The sequence below is a fragment of the Chanos chanos genome, chromosome 2 (genome assembly GCF_902362185.1).
Source record: "Chanos chanos chromosome 2, fChaCha1.1, whole genome shotgun sequence".
Classification (NCBI taxonomy): domain Eukaryota; kingdom Metazoa; phylum Chordata; class Actinopteri; order Gonorynchiformes; family Chanidae; genus Chanos; species Chanos chanos.
Window position 1 is genome coordinate 55,635,028 of NC_044496.1, and position 21,572 is coordinate 55,656,599.

A 21,572-nucleotide genomic window follows, 5' to 3' on the forward strand; every position below is an offset into this window, starting at 1 on the left:
CATGCATCTCTCCATTTTTCTCTCATTTTACCCCCAGTATAGTTCTATTTGGTTTTCAACCTCTCGACACTTTACATTCTGGTTTCAAATGATATACAATAGAAATAAATGGTAATATTAAAAAAAAAAAAAAAGATTCATGCACATACACCACTACCACTTGATCTGTACAAGAATGAAATAAACAAATGACATATAACAGACCATTAAGAGTTCATTACGTTAATGAAGCAAGTCGTGCTCTTCTGATGTACAAAAGAACATACGGAACCCTCTCAATTCTTTTTCATACTTTTACAGAACTACCTCTGAAGTTTCTAACTTACGTACATGTTTTGAGTTTCGTCATGATCATCTTTGACAGGATGAAGGATGAAGATGCACGTATGAATCACATAGTGTAAAAAATACATTTTGATGGTCTTTTTGAAACATAAAATGACGACGAGCGATAACGGGGGAATTGAGAAAAATGACGTTTCATACGCAGGCATTAGAAAAAAAAAATCAATTCAAAAACCTTTAGTTTGTGGGCAATACGGTAGTCTGAAGGGTCAGAAAACCTCCTCAGTTCTGGAGCACACATGTTTCCCATTTTCGTGTGGCCGGGTTGGTCATTTACGTAAGCCACCTCCTGTACACACTGGCATAAGAAAATATTTTTGGACCCTATATTTATAAGATTATTTTTAAACCTCAAAGACCTGAATGAGAGCCTCCAGAGTTACTACGGGATGCACAGAGAAGTCTGAACGACGAAATATTAACAACAACATGTTTACCACATTTTTTTTTTTTTATGTTGATTTTGTGACTTTAGTCTAATTTCCTGTCAAGCTGTTTAATCAGAACCAAGAGTGTATCGCAAACATTCATGTGTAATGCCTTATATTCTTTAATATCTCTCTCTCTCTCTCTGTGCGCGTGCGCGCGCGTGTGTGTTTGGATTCTGTAGAATGAAATGCATGGTTTGTGTAGAAATATTCCTTCAAATTCCTCTTTGAGAAAACACTGGGGCGAATGGGATAGAAGTGCACTGGTCTACCTTATCAATTTTATTTAACATTATCAAGGAGGAAGAGGAGGGGGAGGAAGAAGAAGAAGAAGAAGAAGTAGAAGATATGGGGAAAAAAAGATCCTATTTTCAAAGACCGTACACGTGCAAAATGAATAAAATATCTGTTCTGCCACAAAACACTGGGGAAAAAACTGAGCGGATATTTTCTGAAAGTCCCAGCGGAGTTGATCTGCATTAAAACAGTCCTGGGAAAGAGACTATAGAGGAAGTGTGTTCACCCAGTCACCAGCTCTACCCTTTCAGCCAGACACTCGAGTCAGGAATCTCAAACAATGGCAGGGCTCCAACCACAAAGACATACAGTGGCCCTGCCCCTTTCCACAACAGGGAGGAGAAAAGAGCTCCTCTCTTCCAGTGTTACTGCACTGTAGAAAAAAAAAAAGAAAAAGAAAAAAACGTGAGGGATAAAGACTTACATTACCATTTAACCCCTTACAATGAGCACCCAGGAAGAGGAAGAGGAGGAAGAAGAAGGGGGGGGGGGGGGGGGGACGATAGCAAAAGCATACATTGTAAGTTCCACAATAACTGTCTTATCATTTTGCTCGTGCGCTCCCAGTTATAAATCAGTCAACTGTACTTTCGGGACAAAGCACATTTACGATAAATATTCTCATGTTACGACAACACAATATATTACTGCACAGCTATATTTATGTTGGCACGGTCCACGATTTAAAATATATAGTGACACGTAAAGCGGTGGGTAGTTGATTACTGGTGCTGATGAAAACACAATATTTTTGCTTCGTAGTCTTCCGTGGTCCGTCTGCTCTCAATGCTGAGAATCATAGCGCCCTCAAGTGTACGAAATTAGTCAATTGAGATTTATGTCGAGATAATGAACCAAGCCTACCGATTCTTGTAAACTGTACCGAGTAAATGTCCAATAAATACAAATAAACAAATCACTTAGTACGACAATAATATGAGTACAATATGAAAACAAGTCTTACACCTTTTCTGTGTTTGTTGTGTGCAGTTACGTAACATTTTATTTATATGTGCACGTTAGATCTCGTAGATTTTGAGTGTTTTGACTGCGAGAGTAACTTCCTCGGCTACATTTTTGAGTTGATTAAACTTGTCAATCTGAGGACGTATTTAAAGTCATCATTAAAGTGAACATCGGACTATTTTGTGCTTCCTCATCTACCACAATTCCTTATTTCATCCGTGTTCTAAACTAAACGCGGATAGCTGAACTTCGCTTAGTTTCCTGCAGCTCAAACAATCTTGCTTTTACCTTATTAACATAGTCAACATCATTGGCTAAAATAAGGGGCATTCCGACAAATCCGACATTGATTGGTTTTTCTATTTCTATACTTCAATCTAATTGGCTTTCACACATTACGTACAAATCAAAGGTTGAAACGCTCCAAGCACATTTGAAACCGGTAGGGCACTGCACGTTGTAATTCATTGAGGTAGCGCTTACACCAATAGGCTGGAGTGGAGGAGATCTCTTGAAATCTCTTCAAAGTCTTAGGAAAAAAAAACAAGTATTATATCTTCCCTTTCGGTGAGTACTGCCCCAAATTTGAAAGTGTTTCAGCTGATATTGTCATAACGTTTGCTCAGATGAAGTTTACCACGTTAAATTATCGTCAGATTGCAAATTAGGATAGCTAATCTTGCTACTAGCTAGCCATGTGGAGTTACAGCTAAAGCTATATGTTAATGGGAGTTTACTGACCCACTTGATCGTGTAATCTTCGTCTTTATACTGGTAGAAGCGAATAATTAGGCCACTTAAAGCCAATCGATTGAGGATTCGCCATGTAAATTCGTATTTTTTTCGCATTACTTGGTTAGGCATGTTAAGATGGCAGATCAACAAGGCGACTGACTCTTTCGATATGGTTACTTTCGTTATGCTCTTACCATTGGTGTATGTTAGCATGGCTTGATGCCCGGTAACCATCAATAGCATAAATGAAAGAGAAACAAATTCTTTGAGTTGCGAAACAACTGAATCACCCACCGAGCTTCGAACCATTGCGTTTGTCGGCCAAACGAGCGATTTTCGCTGTATAGAAATTATGGTGGGCACGTGCTTGATTACACTTCATATGCGTGCAGAGGCTTTGTTACACAATCTGATACGTCTAGTTTGTTTGTTTGTTTGTTTGTTTGTTTTGTCACGATAGATTTAATAAACATTCCTTTGTCCTTGGAGACTTTGATAGAGGTCTAAAAGTGGAATTCGAGGTAGTGAGGTATTCTTCCACCTCGGGCGAGGCCCAGGTCTTTTAGGGGCCTCATTCCTGAGACCGTTAACGCCAAACCCTCCACAAGAATTTTACGGTCGTTGCTATGGTTTGCACGGGTTGTCGCGGAAGCAAAGTTTTACTTAGGTTTAATATCTTCTCCTCACATAAAATGAAAGTGCTAGTTAGCTTCCAGTTCAGTACTGGTGAAGGGACAATTCACTTGCCGCTCTTTCCGACATTAGAGGCTTAGGGAAGGATTTGCATATACTCTAAGGTAAAAGGACAGATGGTCGTGTTTGGTTGTAACAGGTGTGGTTTACGGTCTTTTGAATTTAGTCAGTTGAGTCGTCATGTAGAGGTTGCTGTTCCTCTTTCAGTGTAAACCAGCTGACCAAAGAAATGGTGATGGAGAAGCCAAGTGCCCAGCTTGTCGGGCGAGAGTTTGTCCGACAGTATTACACCCTTTTGAACCAGGCACCAGACTACCTTCACAGGTAATTTTTAATTTATTTTTGTTTTATATCCTCATGATTGTGTTATAAAAGTACAGTGGCACAATGTGGTAAAAGTACAGGCTATGTTTCATAAATTTTAAAAGTCGCTTTGGGTGAAAGCTTCTCCTACATGAATAAATGTAAATTTTGAAAGAGAAGAATCTAGGAAACTGTGTACATCCACTGAAGGCGGCTGCGGTCTGTTTTATACTAAGGTTTTATGGCAAGAACTCATCCTTTGTCCATGGAGGCCTGGACAACAGCGGGAAACCGGCTGAGGCTGTGTATGGACAGACGGTATGTGCTGTTAATAAACAAAGGAATCTAAAAAAAAAACCCAAAACAAACACCATTTCAAAAAGCAACAAAGGTTTTAGGTTGCCAGACATGTCAATGTGAATGGTTTTCTTTATTGTACAGGAAATCCACAAAAAGGTGATGGCTTTGAGTTTTCGTGACTGCCACACTAAGATCAGGCATGTGGATGCCCATGCGACGCTGAATGAGGGCGTGGTTGTCCAGGTGATGGGGGAACTGTCGAACAACATGCAGCCAATGAGGAGGTTCATGCAGACCTTTGTGCTGGCCCCTGAGGTAAGGCCGTCTTCTACACTGCTCCAGATCTCTGATCTATTTTTTTTTTTTTTTTAATTGTTTGCTGCATGCTTCTGATTGGCTGAGGAACGGTCATTTCCGATTGGTGGATAGAAATCAGCCACTGTCTTTGTGTTGAGGTCAAAAAGCAGCAGGACTCTGGCTTCTGACAGCGGGATTTAAACAACCCTGTCATGTAGACTATTCAGTTCTAAGTGTCTCAGGCTTTTCTCTGAGTAAAAATGGTTTTGAAGGCGCATCCAATGCTCTTTTTTTTTTTCTTTTTTTTTACATTACAGAATGTTAGTGTTTTGGGTAAATGTGTCCAACAGAGCTGCTTTTGATTGACATTTTTGGGAGATCACCAACCGCGTCTCCATGCCTGCTCCTTTGTCACACAGCGACACATTAAGACCCATGCAGTTATTAATAGAGAACTCATAATGATGTGGGGTTGTTTTTCCTTCATATATCTAGGGTACAGTGGCAAACAAATTTTACGTACACAACGACATATTCCGTTACCAAGACGAAGTATTCGGAGACTCCGACTCTGAGCCTCCTGAGGGTAAGCCACCAGAATTTGCACCTTTTATCTGTCTGTCTGTTTATCTATCTATCTATCTATCTATCTATCTATCTATCTATCTATCTATCTATCTGTTTATTATTATTCCCCACTCCTCAAAAGTATTTTCTTAAAATACATCACAGTCACAGAAACCACATGGCACAGTTCTTACTATTGTTTTTGATTGTGCAGAGTCTGAGGAGGAGGTTGAGGAGGTGGAGGAGAGGGTGAGTTCTCCTGTAGGAGCACAGGAGGAGCCCAGCACGTTCTACCCTCAGGCCCCATGGTACTGCTCTGTTATTGCATTAACTCCTGCAGCTTATGGTGTTAACTGTTGGGTATAAAAACTCCTGCTTTGTTGGCTCAGGTTAGCCAACATCTTAGTTGGCACTCTTGACCCACTAAGGCCAGATGTGACGTTTGCGTGATCCCTTTAAGACCGGGTGTGATGTTTGCATGCTTCTCCCTTTAGGGCCAGATATGATGTGAGCGTGTTTTAGATGATGTCATTGTTTTAAACACCCGTGACCGATGAAATGCATCGTGATTCGCTGAAATACACGTGGGGAAGGCGAAATGCTTCGATTGTTTGTTTTTTTTTCAGCGCGAAATGCTTTGTTTTCCCTGCGTGGACCGCATTAATGTCACTCCCCTCACTCAGGCCATCAGCCATTGTCACAGTCCTGAAGTGCAACTTTAGAAGTGTTTTTGCGGTCAACACGGAGGCTCAGAAAACAAACGAATCACGATGCATTTCATCGGCCACGGGTCTTTAAAACGTTGGCATCATCTAAAACATGCTCACACTCACATCGCATCCGGATCTAAAGGGGGAAAACACGCAAACGTAACACCCGGTCTTAAAGGGATCACGCAAATGTTGCATCCGGCCTTAACGGGTTAAATTACATTCTTTAAACGTCTTCAGATCACCCTTTTTTTTTTTTTGACATCAAAGATGGTATGAATCCTTTGGAAAATGAAAGGCGAAACGCAAGGTTCATAACTGAAGACGTCTTGTGTTCGCTCTCTTTTTTTTTTTAGCTCGGAGCCCGAGGCCTCACAGGAGGAGGCGGCGGCGGCGGCAACCCCGGAACCCGAGCCGGAACCGCAGGTGGAGACGGATGCAGAGCAGGCTCCAACAGAGCTTAAACAGGAGCCGGCTAGCCAAAACGAACCTCCCAAAGAGGAGAACGACGACAGAGCTCCTCCATCACCCACGCCTGCCGACCCCGCTCCCCCTTTGCCAGAGGAGAACCAGGTGCGTCTCCCTTACTCAGCCACGCCCGTCTGTGTGTGTGTGTGTGAGAGTGCGCGCGCGCGGGGGTCCTCAGTCTGAGTTCAACATGAGTGGCACAACAGATGCCACTACACCAGTCACCCATGAATTGTCAGAGCTCTCAGGAAATGTTCTGTTTGTGCCCTCAGAAACTCGCGCAATCGAGTAACCTCTAGCTTTTAATCTTAGTCATAGGAAAACCGCATGGGTCTCATTAAATGACTTTGCAGTTAACATGACACTTTCTGTAAGTGAAAAATGACTGCGGTTGTGACGCTGACATTTGCCCTAAAAAAATATCTATATGATGAATTTGGATGCAGCGATCTTGGCTTTGAAAACTGTTGCACAGCATATGATCTGCATTTTCTGATATTTATGTTAGTCTAAAGTTGTTTACATTAAAAAAACCACGAAAAGACGTTTGCATTAATGTAAAGTCATTGACGTTAATTAGCTGAAGACATTTAGAGTAATGTGAAGTCATTTACATTAGATTACACCAAGACACTTACATTAATATAAAGTCGGGCTAAGTACCACCGAAGTCCGTGTTATTTACTGGAATCGACCATCCTGTTTCCCAGCCTTTCTCCTGGGCGTCCGTCACAAGCAAAAACCTTCCCCCTGCAGGAGGTGTCGTCCCAGTTTCAGGAGTTCCTCCGCATGTCGTCAAAGTCCAACCCACACAGGTAACACGCGTTTATGAGGACTGTTTTACTGACATTAACAAAGCTTAGGAAACTCCACTGGACATTTCCGTTGCTTTGTATTTGTTTTTGACATCTGTATCATTTGTTGTTCCACTGAAATTGTCTACTGTATAGGGGGTTATGTACACAATATATATCTTTACTGAGCTTTGGGATTTTGAGATTTGGGTGAATGTTTCTAGTTGTTAGTTTACAGATAGTGTGTCAGATTTCTGTGTTTTTTTCTGCTGCATTTTGAGAGGTGTGAACAGCTCTGCTGGAGCACGGTTCATTGTGTGTGTTGCGTTTGTGGTTACAGCCCCGTGTGGAGGTGAAACCAGAGGCCCAAACCACAGCACAGAGAACCCAGAGAGAGCAGCGGGTCCGAGAGCAGAGAACAGGGCCTTCTCCAGCACAGAGAGGACCAAAAACAGGCTGTACGTGTCTATACACACACACGCACACACACAGAGACCCTGTTGTTTTCTCTGATTTAATCAGAGCAGGTTTTGTATAGTTACACTGGGGGAGTTAAAAAAAAAAAAAGTGCTTCTGGTTGTTCCTGAACTTTTTACTGGCTGACTTGACGCTTTGCTAAGTGAATTAAATTTCTAGAAAACCTTGTAAAGGAATGGTGGAATGATGTGTTAGCAAAACAGTGGGCCACCCATTATCAAAAACCATGACGTTTTGACAGAATGGGAAATGTATCCATAAGTCCGGCTGAGGCTGAGAGTAGTTTTATATGAAGCATTTACATTTTACACTAATTATTTTTGTGCATATCAGAATAAGATTCTTAAGATGGAAACAAATCAGATAAAATAGCTATGAGGTCATTTATCGTAGACCACATATACACACACACACACACACACACACACACACACACGTGATGTTCTTAAGTGAAGAAACAACGTAACCTCGCGGTAATAAACGCCGTTTTAACATTACGCGCGGCTTGCATCAGTTTTTGTTGCTTCCAGCGACAGCGTAAGTCGAAACCGTTCCTCCTTCAAGACGTCGTAACCTCTCTTGCTGGAGACGATAAAAGAGGGCTGCCTGTTGATTGTTATTGTTGTTGTTGATTGTTATTGTTGTTGTTGTTTGTTGCAGTGCGGGAAGGGGAGCCGGGCGAGCCAGAGGTGCGGCGTACGGTCAGGTATCCAGACAGTCACCAGCTCTTCGTGGGAAACGTGCCTCATGATGTGGACAGGGCAGAGCTGAAGGAATTTTTTGAACGTGAGTGCTTGCGCTATCTTTGGCCTTTGGCTATACATACCCCGGCCTGTTCTGGCATTCAGCGTACTGACACAGCTTGCAGTTAGGTTCAGTCACTCCTGCATTTGCTTGTTTTGCAGTTTGTGTATTTGAAAGAAAAAAAAAAAAATTAAGATGTGAATGAGGTCTGTACTTGTTTTTTGTGTAAATGTTACTTTTTTTTTTTTCCCCTGCACAGAGTACGGAACAGTGCTGGAGTTAAGAATCAACAGCGGGGGGAAATTACCGAACTTTGGTTTCGTGGTGTTCGACGACTCGGAACCTGTGCAGAAGATCCTGAACAGCCGGGTCAGTCTGATGGTCCAAACCTGACGCTCATCAAAACTCGCTGGATGCATCATAAAAAAAAACAAACTTACTCTATGCTTTGCTTTTTCTTGTACATTCTTCATGTAACTCTCTCTCTCTCTCTCTCTCTCTCTCTCTCTCTCTCTCTCTCTCTCTCCCCCTCTCGTTGGTTTTAGCCCATCAAGCTGAGGGGTGACGTACGTCTTAACGTGGAGGAGAAGAAAACGCGCTCCGCCCGAGAGGGCGATCGACGGGACGTCCGCCCGAGAGGCCCCGGGGGGCCGCGAGACAGAGCAGGGGGCCCGAGGGGGCCGCCCACGCGGGGAGGAATGAAACCAAGCTTTGGGGCTGGCAGAGGGGCGGGGTCCAGCGAGGGTAGACACATGGGACCGCGCCAGTGAAGCAGACCTGTTCATGTCAGCCACTACTGATGCAATTCTCCCTTCTGAGCGAACACACAAGGCCTCCCTTCTCTCTGCCTCCACCTCCTCTGTACTCAAGGACTGTGCAGCGTCATCTCTCTCTCTCTCCCTTCTGCATTCTCTTCTCCTCCTGTTTTTCAATGCTGAACTTGAATTTGGTGTACAAAAAACACAAAAACAAAACAAAAAAAAATGAAAACTACTTGAATTTGAGGAAAAGGAAAAAAAGAAAGACAGACAGAAAGAAAAACCCAATGTTTGGTTTTAGCGTTCTCTCCCTGTTTCTTAAAGGAACGTGTTTTAAAGCTTGAGCAATCCGGTGTATTGCTAGCAATCCCTTTCAGGTCAAGTGGAATGGTGTGTGTGGTTTTTTTTTTTTTTTTTTAAATGCGTGATATAGCATGTGAGGAATCTCGTTTGCCTTTTAGTGTTGCACTTCATCAAGAATGACCGCATATTTTAACAACTCCTCTGAGAGAACAAAATAAACTTCATGTACCATTTTAAACCATCTCGCGTGTTCACTGCTGTTCTCTGCTTTATTTTCTTCTAATACCATTTTCCTATGGAAAAGATCTGACGCAGAGAAGATATGACAGTGTGTAGATATCTAATTTCATCAAAAGATCCCGCATGGAATCCATTCGCATTTACTATGAGTCATTTCGAGCGGTGCTTCATAGGTTACGTCATACGTCAGAAGTGAATTACGCACACTTGTGAAATAACTGCCAGGAGAATCCATAATCCATTCAGTATCCAATAAATTCCTAGATTTAACATATATTTATATAACGGCCACCCGGTGGGGTTTTTATTTCTTTTATCAGCAAGCGATCTCCCACCAACATCAATTGAATAAAATATTCTGTCAACACATCTAAAGCTTTGAAGTTTCATACTACGCTGAAAGAAATAACGCGCTTAAGTTCCAATCCATACGGCCCTTCGCACGCGCACACTCACCCGCCCGCGTGAGAAAACTTGCCCGAAAAAAAACGCTGAAGAGATGGGCTTCTGGAGATGGAAGTGGCGGTGCTTTACGGATACACTGGTGTAGGGGATGGGCTACCACCAGCAGGTGGCCCCGCATTGGTATTCATGTGGATACACAAAACTGTTTCCGTTCATAGTTCTGTGAATCCGAGGCCCATACCCCATGACCCACATGATGTCAAGATGTCCTCGTGCAGCTGGCAACGACTCACCGAGCATACGGGCACCCAGCTGGAGCCCCCCTGACCGAAGCCGCTAGGCCTTACAGTCACCGTCCTAGCATCCCATAGCGTAGCGTAACCTCCGTCCTCTTCGTTTACTCGTCTGTATGTAAATACGGTAAAGCTCGCTATCTTTGTCGTCCGATAAGAAAGTATCACTCTGAAATGATCTATTGGCTACAGTCTGTGCGGGTGATGCTAAATATCCATATTTCATACACCGAGAAACAAATTTCTGTCGTAGCTTTCATGTTTCACTCGCTTCAGGCCCGGGGGTGGTTTTTCGATGTCAGCTGTAATGTAATTCTTGTCCCACTGTAGCGAAGCGCTGAGAGGCCGCAGCGGAGCGGTCGGGGTGGTCTGGGCATGGGGGGAAGGGGAGGGGGGCGGGGGGGGTGTGCTATGCTACTCAGGCAAGGGAGAAATTGATTGAGCCAGTCCTTTGTGGGTCATAATGGTCTTGCATAATTTGAACGCCATGGCTAAGAGAGCAGTGAGACGTAGAGGACGTTTTACATTTAGTAACTGGGCTGTATCTGACAACTTGTAAAAGGGAGAAATGGAATTTTCTAGAGGACTGATCTCTGTTTGAACCCTCTTCTATAAAACTCACATCTGTATTCGTATCATTTCAAATCACAGCTTCTAAAATTATCCGTATTTTTATTTAGTGTGAATGAAATATATGAAAAGTCTATGTTGATACATTACAGGGACACAAATGTTTTTTTTTTTTTTACAGTAGCCAGAATCCATTTCATAGAGCCCATGAAATACCACAGTCATGTTTGAAGAACTCACATTAAATACAATAAATGTGATATGAGTAAAGCAAAGGGTAAATGTTGAGAGCTGAAAACTGAGGATACATAATAGAGGAGAGGGGAGAGAGAGAGGGAGAGAGAGAGAGAGAGTCACATTTTCTCTGCCTGAGTGGAGCCCGCGGCTGCATGTTCAAAAATTATCACTGTGTGCCCAAAAATATGTATGTCCTTTCACTGGATATGTACGTCCTCTGTATCTGCCTGGAGCAGAAAAAAAAAAAAAAAAATAGAAATCTTAATGAGCTGACTGAAACTAAGTGTAGGAGAAAGAGCGGTAAGTCTGGGATATCACCTAATGTCTTGACTTTATTTTGCCTTCTGAACTGGACATGATTAACAAAGCCATTTTCTCCCAGCAGGACTGTGTATATAAGAATTACCCTGGCTTATGCATACATTATGCAGTCTGCTGGAGACTGAGGTGCTGTCTGCAGGGTTGTTGGTTTTTTTTTTTGGCTAGTGGACAGTTCGAATGCTGTAGAATGATGGTACAGAAAAAGAAAAAAAAAACAGAAGAGTTTGCATGTGCCTCCCCAATGCAGGTTATAATAATTATTATTATTATTGTATATTTTTTTAAGCTGCACACCATGGAAACAAATCAGCAAAAAATCCACAATTTTTTTTTTTGGATATAACGAGTACATATCTTCATATCTTTTTATACAAATGTAAAACCTGACTGATACAGCATGAGATCTGAGACGTATACATTTACAGTAAAACAACGGTTCAGCGTTAGAGAATAGTGGCTTTTTCTGACAGTCTCCTCTTTATTTGTAACTGAATACAGATTCTGAGCGGAGTCATTTTAGATTTTTTTTTGTTTAATATTTCAGTATTACGTAGAATCTGGAGTGACACAAAATAAGAGTCTCGACTTCCACAACCTTAACGACTTTCAAAAACAGATTGGAGAATTTTTGTTCAGAAAACCTTTAATAGTAGAATTAGAATGAGCATTATGACATAATTCAATAAATAGTTTGATATATACAGATTCAGCAGAATTATACATTCCTTTTTTATTTTTCTCTTCAAATTTGTTCACATTTCTGTACAAGCCAAAAATATCTGCCATTGTATTTTCTATTCATGCAAAATAACCAATGGTTTCTTCCCCGTTTAGAAATAAAAAAATTCAGACTCGTTGAACTCCTTCCTGCGTGGAGGTGCACTCTTGAAATATGATAATTAGCAAATTAAGAGGTGCACTTTGTGCCAATACACAATATAAGCAAGTAAATCAAAAAATTAAGGCCATACAATTTTGTGCAAAAATAAACATTTCCTCAAAGTTTCATGTACAGAGAAAATTCAAGAACAACCATTCTCCTTTCCTGTCCCAGTCATCAGCATCACTAGGATAGTTGATAATAAACTGTCAAAAAGTGGCATAAACAAATAAATAAACAGATAAATAAATAAATGAATAAATAAATAAATGAAATAAATACATAAATATCATGCTTCATAATTTTTTTTTTTTTTAAATATTTAAATTGAAATAGCTAATGCAAACATTGAATTCAATTTGTATGATTTATTTTGCTTCAAAGGAAGAAAAAAAATGTTGCATATAACACACATCTTACATTGCACTGTCCTCGTATCAGTATTGGGTCACACCGTGACCTCTGACCTACGACCTCTGACCTCCACGAGTCCTCACTATTTGGCACAGAGTGTGTACAGAGGGCAGTCAGTGTTGCTGCGGGTACAGCACAGGGCATGTCAGCACAGTTGGCGGGATATGTGCCGAGTTTGCTTTCAGGCGATGCTTATCATCAGAAAATTAAGAGCAATGCTGCTGGACAATATTCTTGAGCAGTAATGATTAAATCCTTGTTCAGGTTTTAATAGCGTTAAATTGTGAATACATTTTAAAAATAATGCATCACCACAAACTTTCATTTTTGTCCCCCTTTTTTTTTTCCTCCTCCGGGTCAGTTATATCATAAATCATCACTATAGGTTTAGAAATTAAGAGAATCATCTCCATCACAATATACACACACCATTTCTCCAACGGGAACATAATGTTTTTACGTGAAACGACTGAAAAAACGAGAAGTCTGAGAGAGCGGAATAACGACATATCGGTTCTTCCTCGTCTTGATAAAATTCAAGTTCTGTGTCAGCAGTCAGTTTCCCTCCTAATACAATAAAGTTTTGCTGCAAAACTGTAAGCTACCAATGAACAGAATCATATAGATTTTGCTATTCCGGAAGTACCATGTTACTGCGTGGTAGGTCTTTAATTCTTATTTCATTTCGGATGTAAACACAGTTTTCCAGCATTTGTAAATTCTTAGGGATCCACTGGTCCTCTCCTATTACAATGCAACTCCATACCCCACAGCCTAACATCCACTGTGTTCCACATTGAAGGTCCAGGTCCTGTACACCAGCAGTTCTGGGATCAGATATGGCCAAAATTTGACATTTAAAAAAAAAAAAAAAACCACAGGTTCTGATCTGACTCACGGTTTAGAATGCTACACAATGACTGAATTCTGTTCAGTTTTCATTGGACGACACAAAGACACAGTTGACCCAAACGTGTAGACATAGCCCTTCGGGATGCTGTTTTTTCTTGACAAGCACAGAGATATTGTGTTTGTTCCAACAGCTTCATCACTGACAAAACAAGCTTAAAGAGTAAAACAAGAACAAAAACTTGTCGATAAAATCTATCAAATACCTTGGGTAGTCACACGTATGGAACTGGGTGTAGCTGGAACTGACCAAATCTGCTTTCCTGGTCACTGTAAACTGTATAGGTTTCTAATCACTCATCTCCCACACATATTTAAGACACATATGTAAGCACAATGTTAAGTTATCCATTAACATATTCATATTACACGTAATGACAAACTGGTACTTAAACTTTTTTTTTTTTTTTTTTTTGGATATGTCAGTTTCTTCATACACAGAAATGACATGTTATTTGGATCCATATGGAGTTACAGAACTGGTTAGGGTCCTGTGATATTTTAGGAGGGGAACTTGTTTCAGTAATGGTATAAAATGATGTTAAGAGTTAAGAGTTAAATATGAACATGCTAAAGGTACAGAAGGATGAAAACACTGTCCCCTTTTGCTGTTGGCTCTACCATTATTCCGAGGACCCCACAGATTGGAAAATAGTAGAATTTACACACACACAAAAAAATGAGACAGACCTGTATGTAAGATATGATGAAATTTGCTCAGTCTCCACAGAAAATGTTGGGTGCACATTTATCAATGAAGGGGATGACAAAACCAGCTCAAGTATTCTTTGGTTTTGAAAAAAAACAAACAAAACAAAAACGACAACAAAAAAACCCAAACCAACTAACCAACCAACCAACCAACCAAACAAACAAACAAACAAATAAATCTGTCAGGAAGTTACATTTTGTACGTATATGGACATGAACAGTGTTAAATTTTAGTAACAATAACAATATGTCATTTGACCTCACTGGTGTTGCTGCCTTGTATGTAACATACACATACACACCAACTTCTACGCTAGGTGTCGGTGCTTCATTCTGCAAACTAAATAAAGACATCATAAACATCAGAGATGGCCAAAGCATAGCTGCTGACATGCACAAACTGATGTCTCAAAAGCACAAACAAACAAACAAACAAAAAAACCACGGGCGTTTTGTTGATTTGATATGAAGATCCTTACAATGGCATGTGTCAGTTGAGGACACAATAAAACCGAAAACAATTGCATATATGCATTTGCTTTTGCATAGGAAAGACAGGTAACAACACAATTCAATACAGTGGGCCCTGATTTCCATATGCTGTAAAATCAATCGACCACTGCACAACACACTGTTCTATAGCAAACAGTAACACGAACACACGTCTGACTTCAAAATCCATTTCATTCGGGAAGAGGGCTGCGGCACCGGCTTTGCTGTTGACTAACTAAAACTGTAAAACTGGGATTTCTTTCTGTTCACTATATGAATGAAAAGTATGAATTGGAGTGTGGATACACCAGTGATTCATTCTGTCCCTCCCCCCCCACCTCCCCCCCCCCCCCCCTCCTCCATTCTGCTCATCTCTTCACCGGGACATTTTCTTATACGTGACTAAAATAAAATCTAACTTTAGCCGAGAATGAAGCTGACAACGAAACCGACGTAAAAAAAACCCCAAAAAACTCTTTTCTTTCTCATCTTTTCTCTTTCTTCCTCTGTCAAGTTGGTTTTCTGCTTAATCCATCTTGTTTTTGAAACAGAATACGTCAGAAAACAAGCATACGAATAATAATAATAAAAAAAAAAAAAAAAAGAAGAAGAAGCAATGAAATTATGCAAGTGAAAAACGTTCTTTTTTCCCTTTGCTCAGTCAACCACAAGCAGTTGAGTAACAGTGTATTACAGCAACATGGATGTTTACTTGGCACGTAAACGAGTATCATAAATCAAAAGAAGGTTAGGACAAATAGAAGAACACACTTACCACAGCATATATAAACAATATATTTTCAACTGGCACTTGTCATGCCTCCGTCGGACTCAATCTCGTGACATCCAATATTGGGAGAAGCCTTGACAAATATTTGCAATACACAGACTGAAGCAAATTGAGCTATATAGAACCAGCGGCCTTTGCATCAGTTTTGAATGGAAGCACCGAACTCTCGCGGGACGTTTTAAAACCCCCTCCCCTCTATTTCCGATTAACCTGTCTTGGAAGAAATTTTCAGTTTGTTTTTCCTTTTTTCCCAGGATAATGATATTTTACAGTGCCGTTATGTTTCTTCCTAATGCAGTGCGTCTTCAAGTTGCAACAGCAAGAAGAAAAAAAAAAAAGAAAAAAAAAAAAGAAGAAGTCTTACAAGAGCATCTCCCCTCGTTTACAATTTTGAATTATCAGTTAAGAAGTTCTCAGTTATTTGCAAAAGTCTAATATATGCTTTGTCATTTTTCTTTTTTTTTTCTTTTTTTTTTTCCTTTTTTTTTTCAATAACTGTATTGCCACATTCATATATCATGCATTTTACTGCATTGCTATTGCACAGGTCCGGATTACTCAGGAGAAAAAGGGTGAAAAGAGAGAAAAAGATCGGGTACCGATAAATACCTCTGCCGAAAGAATTCGCCACCGAAAGCAAGAGAGCGCTGAAGAAGGTGGGGAGGGCGGACAGGAGGGGGCGATGTGTGTGTGTGTGTGTGTGTGTGTTTTTTCTTGTTCGGACATGACTCCCCCTCTTTTTCTCTTTCGCCTTTACTGCTTGTGAACATCCTCACTTCGGATAATCTTGTATATGATCCAATAGAAAATGTTAAAAATGAGGAAGACCAGCGGGAAGGCCACGCGTGACACCGTGTCGATCCGCTTGGCGCGGCTGATGAAGAGCTTGCGCATCTCCTCCACGGTCTTCTCGGGCGGGTTGGCGGACGTAGGGGCGTTGTTGTTGTTCCCCTTGATGGCCATGCCGTCTTTGGCCTGCAGACAGGCCGGGCTCATACCGTAAGCCGCGAAGCTGAAGCGACCCTCTCCAGCCTCGTCCTCCTGCAAGACAGCCCGACATTCAGTCCGTTAGCAATGAACAAACGCTCGCTAGCCGCACGCTAACGCTAAACCTGAAACAATGGCTCAATGTCCGAGGAGCAGGTCTACATTGATTTTCACAGTCCCAATGGGCCAGTCTCTTGGCCAGTTGTCCCACCAAAACGCTAAACCTGACGTAGACCATCAGTGTTTACGGGAATTAATTATTGACTAATTGGCTGCTGAGGTGTGAGAAGGCTAGTCAGTGACAGAGGTCACGTTTGCCGTTCAGCGAGCAAATGATTTGACCTTAAGGTCTCCTGGCCTCATCTACAGCTGTTTGAGATTCAGTCCGCGTTGTGTTTGATTTCACGTATTAACATCTAACCCCCCAGGATCCACCATAGGCTGTGAGTTAATTGCGTTTCAGTTGGGATGGCGGCTTTTTCCTTCCTTTACTATCTCGTTTCCTGTTTAATTGTAGACCAAACTGCTGAGGAGGATCTTTATCTGAGCTATACGCGTGCCTTCTAACCTTGACTGCTACAAAACACTCAACAATTTGGAAATGAATATGGGGTGTGAAGAGAGTTCCAGCTTGTTTTTTTTTTTTTTTTTTTTTTTTTTTTTTTAGTTAGAGACCAGCCATTTTCTTTGCAGGGCTCCATTTTTAGACACTTTGTCCTCCTTCTGTCCTTGTCTTTTTGCCATCCCATTTATAACTGTTAATGTGTGCAGGGGTAAATGGAGGCACACACTTGGACGACAGAGCGTGTGCCTGAGAGAGAGACCGAGAGAGAGAGAGAGAGAGAGAGAGAGAGAGAGAAGGCAGAGAGAGGGAGAGAAAGAAAAAGAGAGAGAGAGAAAGAAAGAGGGGGAACGCGGTGCCTTTTCATCTCCTCTCTGTTTTGTATACACGGCTCTATCTTAACACTGGGGTTCTTCGACCTTTCCTTGTCCTTCAGTGGCACTGGCTCGCCATTTGTAAGTATTACGGATGCTCCACTTTATTCCTGCTGCCATATGATTAATGTGCTGGCGCGGGGACGTGACGTGGAGCAGTAAAGAGGAGCAGAGCCGCGTTCGTGTGTCCTCCCCGTGTCATTCTCGCTCAGGTGCTGCCTGATTCATGACCTCCCTCTCTAATTAAAACTCCTCCGTTAATGCACGCCGCTCTAGCTCCTCTCGTAACCGCGTCGGGAGCCGAGGAAAGAGGAGGCGCGCGCGGACGGAGACCAGACCGTCTAGGGTACCCGAGCTCCGCCCTCCGGGGTCTGGCGGGAGAACGCGATTTATGGCGGGGCATCAGAATGCAGCTCACTCTGCTGTTGGCGTGTCAGAGAACCGGGCGCCTGGCGCGTCGAGGAGCCTTCCTCTCTCGGCCTGGCCATCCATCACAGATCTCATTCATGATCAATGCATTTACCTCTTTTTTTTTTTTTTCTTTTTTTTTTAAACCAGACTGATCAGATTAAAAAGGCCCGTCATAACAACCCGCCCGGGCTGTGTCTTTTATGCATTCAAAACACATCTTCCATTTTCCATAACATACGTGCTTGGCTTGGTTAAAAGAACATAAATACCCTTACGCTATGTGCCAAACCACTTACATGTGCATAGAATTTGTACCATAATAATTACAAAATGACGCATGTAGTTTGCCTATCTGTCTGTCTGTCTATCTATCTATCTGTCCATCTATCCATCCATCCATCCATCTATCTGTCTATCTATCTATGTGTCTGTCTGTCTGTTTTGTTTTCATTTATTCATGTGTTTATTTTCCATAAATGTGTTTAGAGAGTGTCACCTTTAACTATCAACACCATCTCAACTACAGTGATACATTATGTGTTGTAATTTATCTGTGTACTCTACCCATGTGCTCTGTTACAATGCATTTCATTATCATAATGTCCTCTCCTCCTGAGATCTTTATCAGACACTGGGTGACTTTGGGAGATTAAAATGAATACTTTGCGAGTCAGAAAAGAAAAAAAAGAAGAAGAAGAAAACTTTAAGCAGATGTGCTTCTGTTATGATTTCTGTATAAATTTGCATTTTTTTGAAATTTATTATGTTGATTTCAGTGGGTGAGCCATCCATTCTGCTCGCTAGACTCATAAATGAAACGACACACACACACACACACACACACACACACACACACACACACACAAATGGAAAAAAAAATTAATCTCACCCTTATTAACATGCATGGCGTATAAACAAAATAAATACGCATACGCTCTCCCTCGCTCTCTCTCTCTCTCTCTCTCTGTCTGTCTCTCTCTCTCTCTCTCTCTCTCTCAGACAAACACACACACACACAAACACAGCAGCATTTGCATGAGATGAATCATTTGTAACCTAATCACAGCAAATTTACGCCATAAATGTTCTATTTTATTCATTTCTACACCACAGCACACTACACTAGATGACACACAAAAGTTAAAAAACAAAACAAAACAAAACAAGACGAAAAAAAAACAACAACGCTGTTTTGTACAGCATTACATCATGTCATATTTCATACCTCCCGCCAGCTCGTGACAAAGATGACATTTTCTCAGTTTCAGTACTAGAAACACGGACAGACCTAGTCGAGTCTGATTAACGTCAGGACTGGCTGGTTTTGGTGTGCAGCAGGGGACGAAAAATCTCGATTCAGTGAGATGTCTCAAGGTCATCCAAGGACAAGTTGGTAACGAGTGCACAACACAAAACAACTCCGAATTTCCTATTTTCATGCTTCGTTCCACAACAAAAAACCAAAAAACCAAAACAAAAAAAATGCCCTGTCGCCAGAAACACTAGACGACTGACCAGAGCGGCGATCAATAATACTGACTAGTGCACTGCAATCAAAACTAAAGCACACCACACAACATGCACTCCAGTACGTAATGTTGACTGACCGTATTATCTGGACTACTGCACACATTAACATTACACCACTTCAGACTAAACTCTGCTTTCCATAGCACTGGTCAGTCAGACAGAGAAGACTAAGACCCTTATCTTTCTCTCTCCCGGTTTACACTGATAATTCTCACTCTTATCTGCAGTGTTTACAGAGCAAGGGCCGTGCGCCCAGGCCTGGAGGGGTGGTGTGGGTGTGGGGGGTGGGGGGTGGAGTGACTCCCTAGTGAATAATCCCCTCTAAGCGGCAATTTACTCTAATGAGCTGATTATACCCGATCAATCCCTAGCTCCCTAATAATCTCTCGCCGTTTCCTTAAAAGCACATCTGCAAAAAAAAAAGAGCATGTGCAGTCAAGAGGTCACACTGTTTCACTATGTCATTAACATAGCAGTGGACCAGCAGCACAAAGCGGAGCAAAGAGGGACATCTGAGATCCACTTGTGGTCTTTGTCATGTCTTTTGAACGACTAAGTGGAGCTAACAGCCCATGGCAACACCTCTAAAAAAGAGGAGGTGGAAACCCGTCTATACATCATCTCCAAATGATTTTCAAATCGGAGCAAAATTATTGATTGAAGTGAAATTATTTACAATTTTTTTTATACCTAACATTTTCTCGATACAAAGTTGATGGTTTCTGTTTATTTATTCATTATGCGCAGGAGAAATAATAATGAAAGAAAAAAAATGACTGTGTCTTCATTTAAGCTCATTTAGAACGGTGGGTGTTACATACAATAAATTTGCATAATGAGAAAGGCAAAAGCAAATGAGGTACAGAGTCTTAATTAACGATGTTCTGTCTAACCACGCATGTCGCTGGTGCAGTACCTCTGCCTCTCATGACTGGTCCTTAAACAACTGGCCTTCGCGAGGGTGTGTGTGTGTGTGTGTGGATGTATGTGTGTGTGTGTGTGTGGATGTGTGTGTGCGTGCGTGTGTGTGTGTGTGTGCGTGACAAGAGGGGTCTTTACATATTCCATTGACCTGTTAACGGCAGGGGTTACTGTTGTGCAGCAGGGGGAATCCTCATTCTGTTACCTGACACAAAGCAATATGGGGAGCGGGAGGAGAGCAGGAGAGCAGGAGGTGCAGCGGGAGCAGGAGGTCGATAGCCTCCCGTGGATATGCTGGGGGAATTGTTTTATTGTGTAGCGCAGGGCTGTGACAGCTCTCTGCTGCAGTGTTGGCTCTAAATGATGGCCCCTCGGAGGCGGAGCGGAGCCCCTGTTCACTGGCTGTGTATCACTGCGCTTGTGGGGCTTCATTAAGACCGTGTGTGTGTGTGTGTGTGATACTGCAGTGGTCCTGCTGGACTCTCCAAAGCTGTTAGCCATTGATCAGCCTGTGTGGCCAGGGCGGAGAAAACCAGGCTGAAATTGTTCCTGAGGAAAGCACACAGCTCCACTCGAGGACAACGTGACGATGTTAACACGGACACAGCAAAAACCAAAAAAAATAAAATACAGCCCACTGGTATATAATGTTCCACCGACTCTCTTACTGATTAATGAAAATGTAGAAGAGTAATTAGCTAATTAATTTAGAGATTTGAGTGATATACGACAGTATGTAGGCTAGCTACTAGTGTATGTATTTCATACTGAAGTTTAGCCACTGTGGCCTTCAAAAACAGAACGGTATAATATTGCTTGGATAGAATATGATGTAAGACATGAAATGCTTGGATGGAACATAATGTAATACATGGAAAAAAAACAAAAAACAAAAAGATTGACATAACACTAAACATACGTCTAGCCATTGCTTTTTATACAGCGCGAAACCTTCCATGGTGAATTTTACGCAGTTCAGTCAAAACCTGGACTAAAAGCTGAAGAGGGAGAGGGAGGCATTGATACCACACAGTTTTCTCCTCTTCACCAGCACTTCCACTTTTTCCACACACGCTAACATTTTTTTGATCCCCCCACCCCCCCACCCCCCCCACCTCCATGCATGTGATGTCATGCGGAATCGTACGAACTCGTGTCGGATTATGCGGTGGATGCGGGAATCTGGGCCATTCATGCCAAACAGTTGGATTTAGTCCTTCAGCTATTTGCTCTCCCTCTGTTGAACAGTGGACCTGTGCTAGCGCAGTGTGTGTGTGTGTGTGTGTGTGTGACTGAAGTAGTGTTGGATTTACCTGGGCTTTTCTGAGGGAATCAGAGCC

At 41.8% G+C, this 21,572-nt stretch overlaps 2 protein-coding genes across 4 annotated transcripts in view; one reads left to right on the forward strand and one right to left on the reverse strand.

Annotated features, from left to right (window-relative positions):
- Positions 1-2,520: 2,520 nt before the first annotated feature.
- g3bp1 (GTPase activating protein (SH3 domain) binding protein 1) lies at positions 2,521-9,041 on the forward strand. Its single transcript, XM_030764944.1, has 12 exons — positions 2,521-2,603; positions 3,672-3,788; positions 4,004-4,085; positions 4,209-4,382; positions 4,860-4,950; positions 5,146-5,239; positions 5,998-6,214; positions 6,820-6,924; positions 7,244-7,361; positions 8,041-8,166; positions 8,384-8,493; positions 8,670-9,041. Exons 2-12 carry the CDS (start codon positions 3,694-3,696, stop codon positions 8,892-8,894), a joined length of 1,437 nt encoding a protein of 478 aa, XP_030620804.1. The 5' UTR covers positions 2,521-2,603; positions 3,672-3,693; the 3' UTR covers positions 8,895-9,041.
- Positions 9,042-16,200: 7,159 nt separating this feature from the next.
- Positions 16,201-21,572, reverse strand: part of glra1 (glycine receptor, alpha 1) — a 34,315-nt gene continuing 28,943 nt past the window's right edge. For 2 of the 3 annotated variants that reach the window (XM_030765063.1, XM_030765064.1), the window contains one exon: positions 16,201-16,488. In XM_030765063.1, coding sequence (XP_030620923.1) covers positions 16,201-16,488 — 288 coding nt within the window. Of the gene's footprint in view, positions 16,489-16,559; positions 16,572-21,572 lie in introns of all 3 variants that reach the window. The other variant, XM_030765062.1, reaches the window with a different exon arrangement.

Excerpts from the sequence above, each read along its gene's own strand:
- g3bp1 (XM_030764944.1), top strand. The coding sequence starts at position 3,694 with ATGGTGATGGAGAAGCCAAGTGCCCAGCTTGTCGGGCGAGAGTTTGTC. Across the intron at positions 4,951-5,145 it reads CGACTCTGAGCCTCCTGAGG|AGTCTGAGGAGGAGGTTGAG; the intron begins GTAAGCCACCAG and ends TTGATTGTGCAG. Across the intron at positions 5,240-5,997 it reads TTCTACCCTCAGGCCCCATG|CTCGGAGCCCGAGGCCTCAC; the intron begins GTACTGCTCTGT and ends TTTTTTTTTTAG.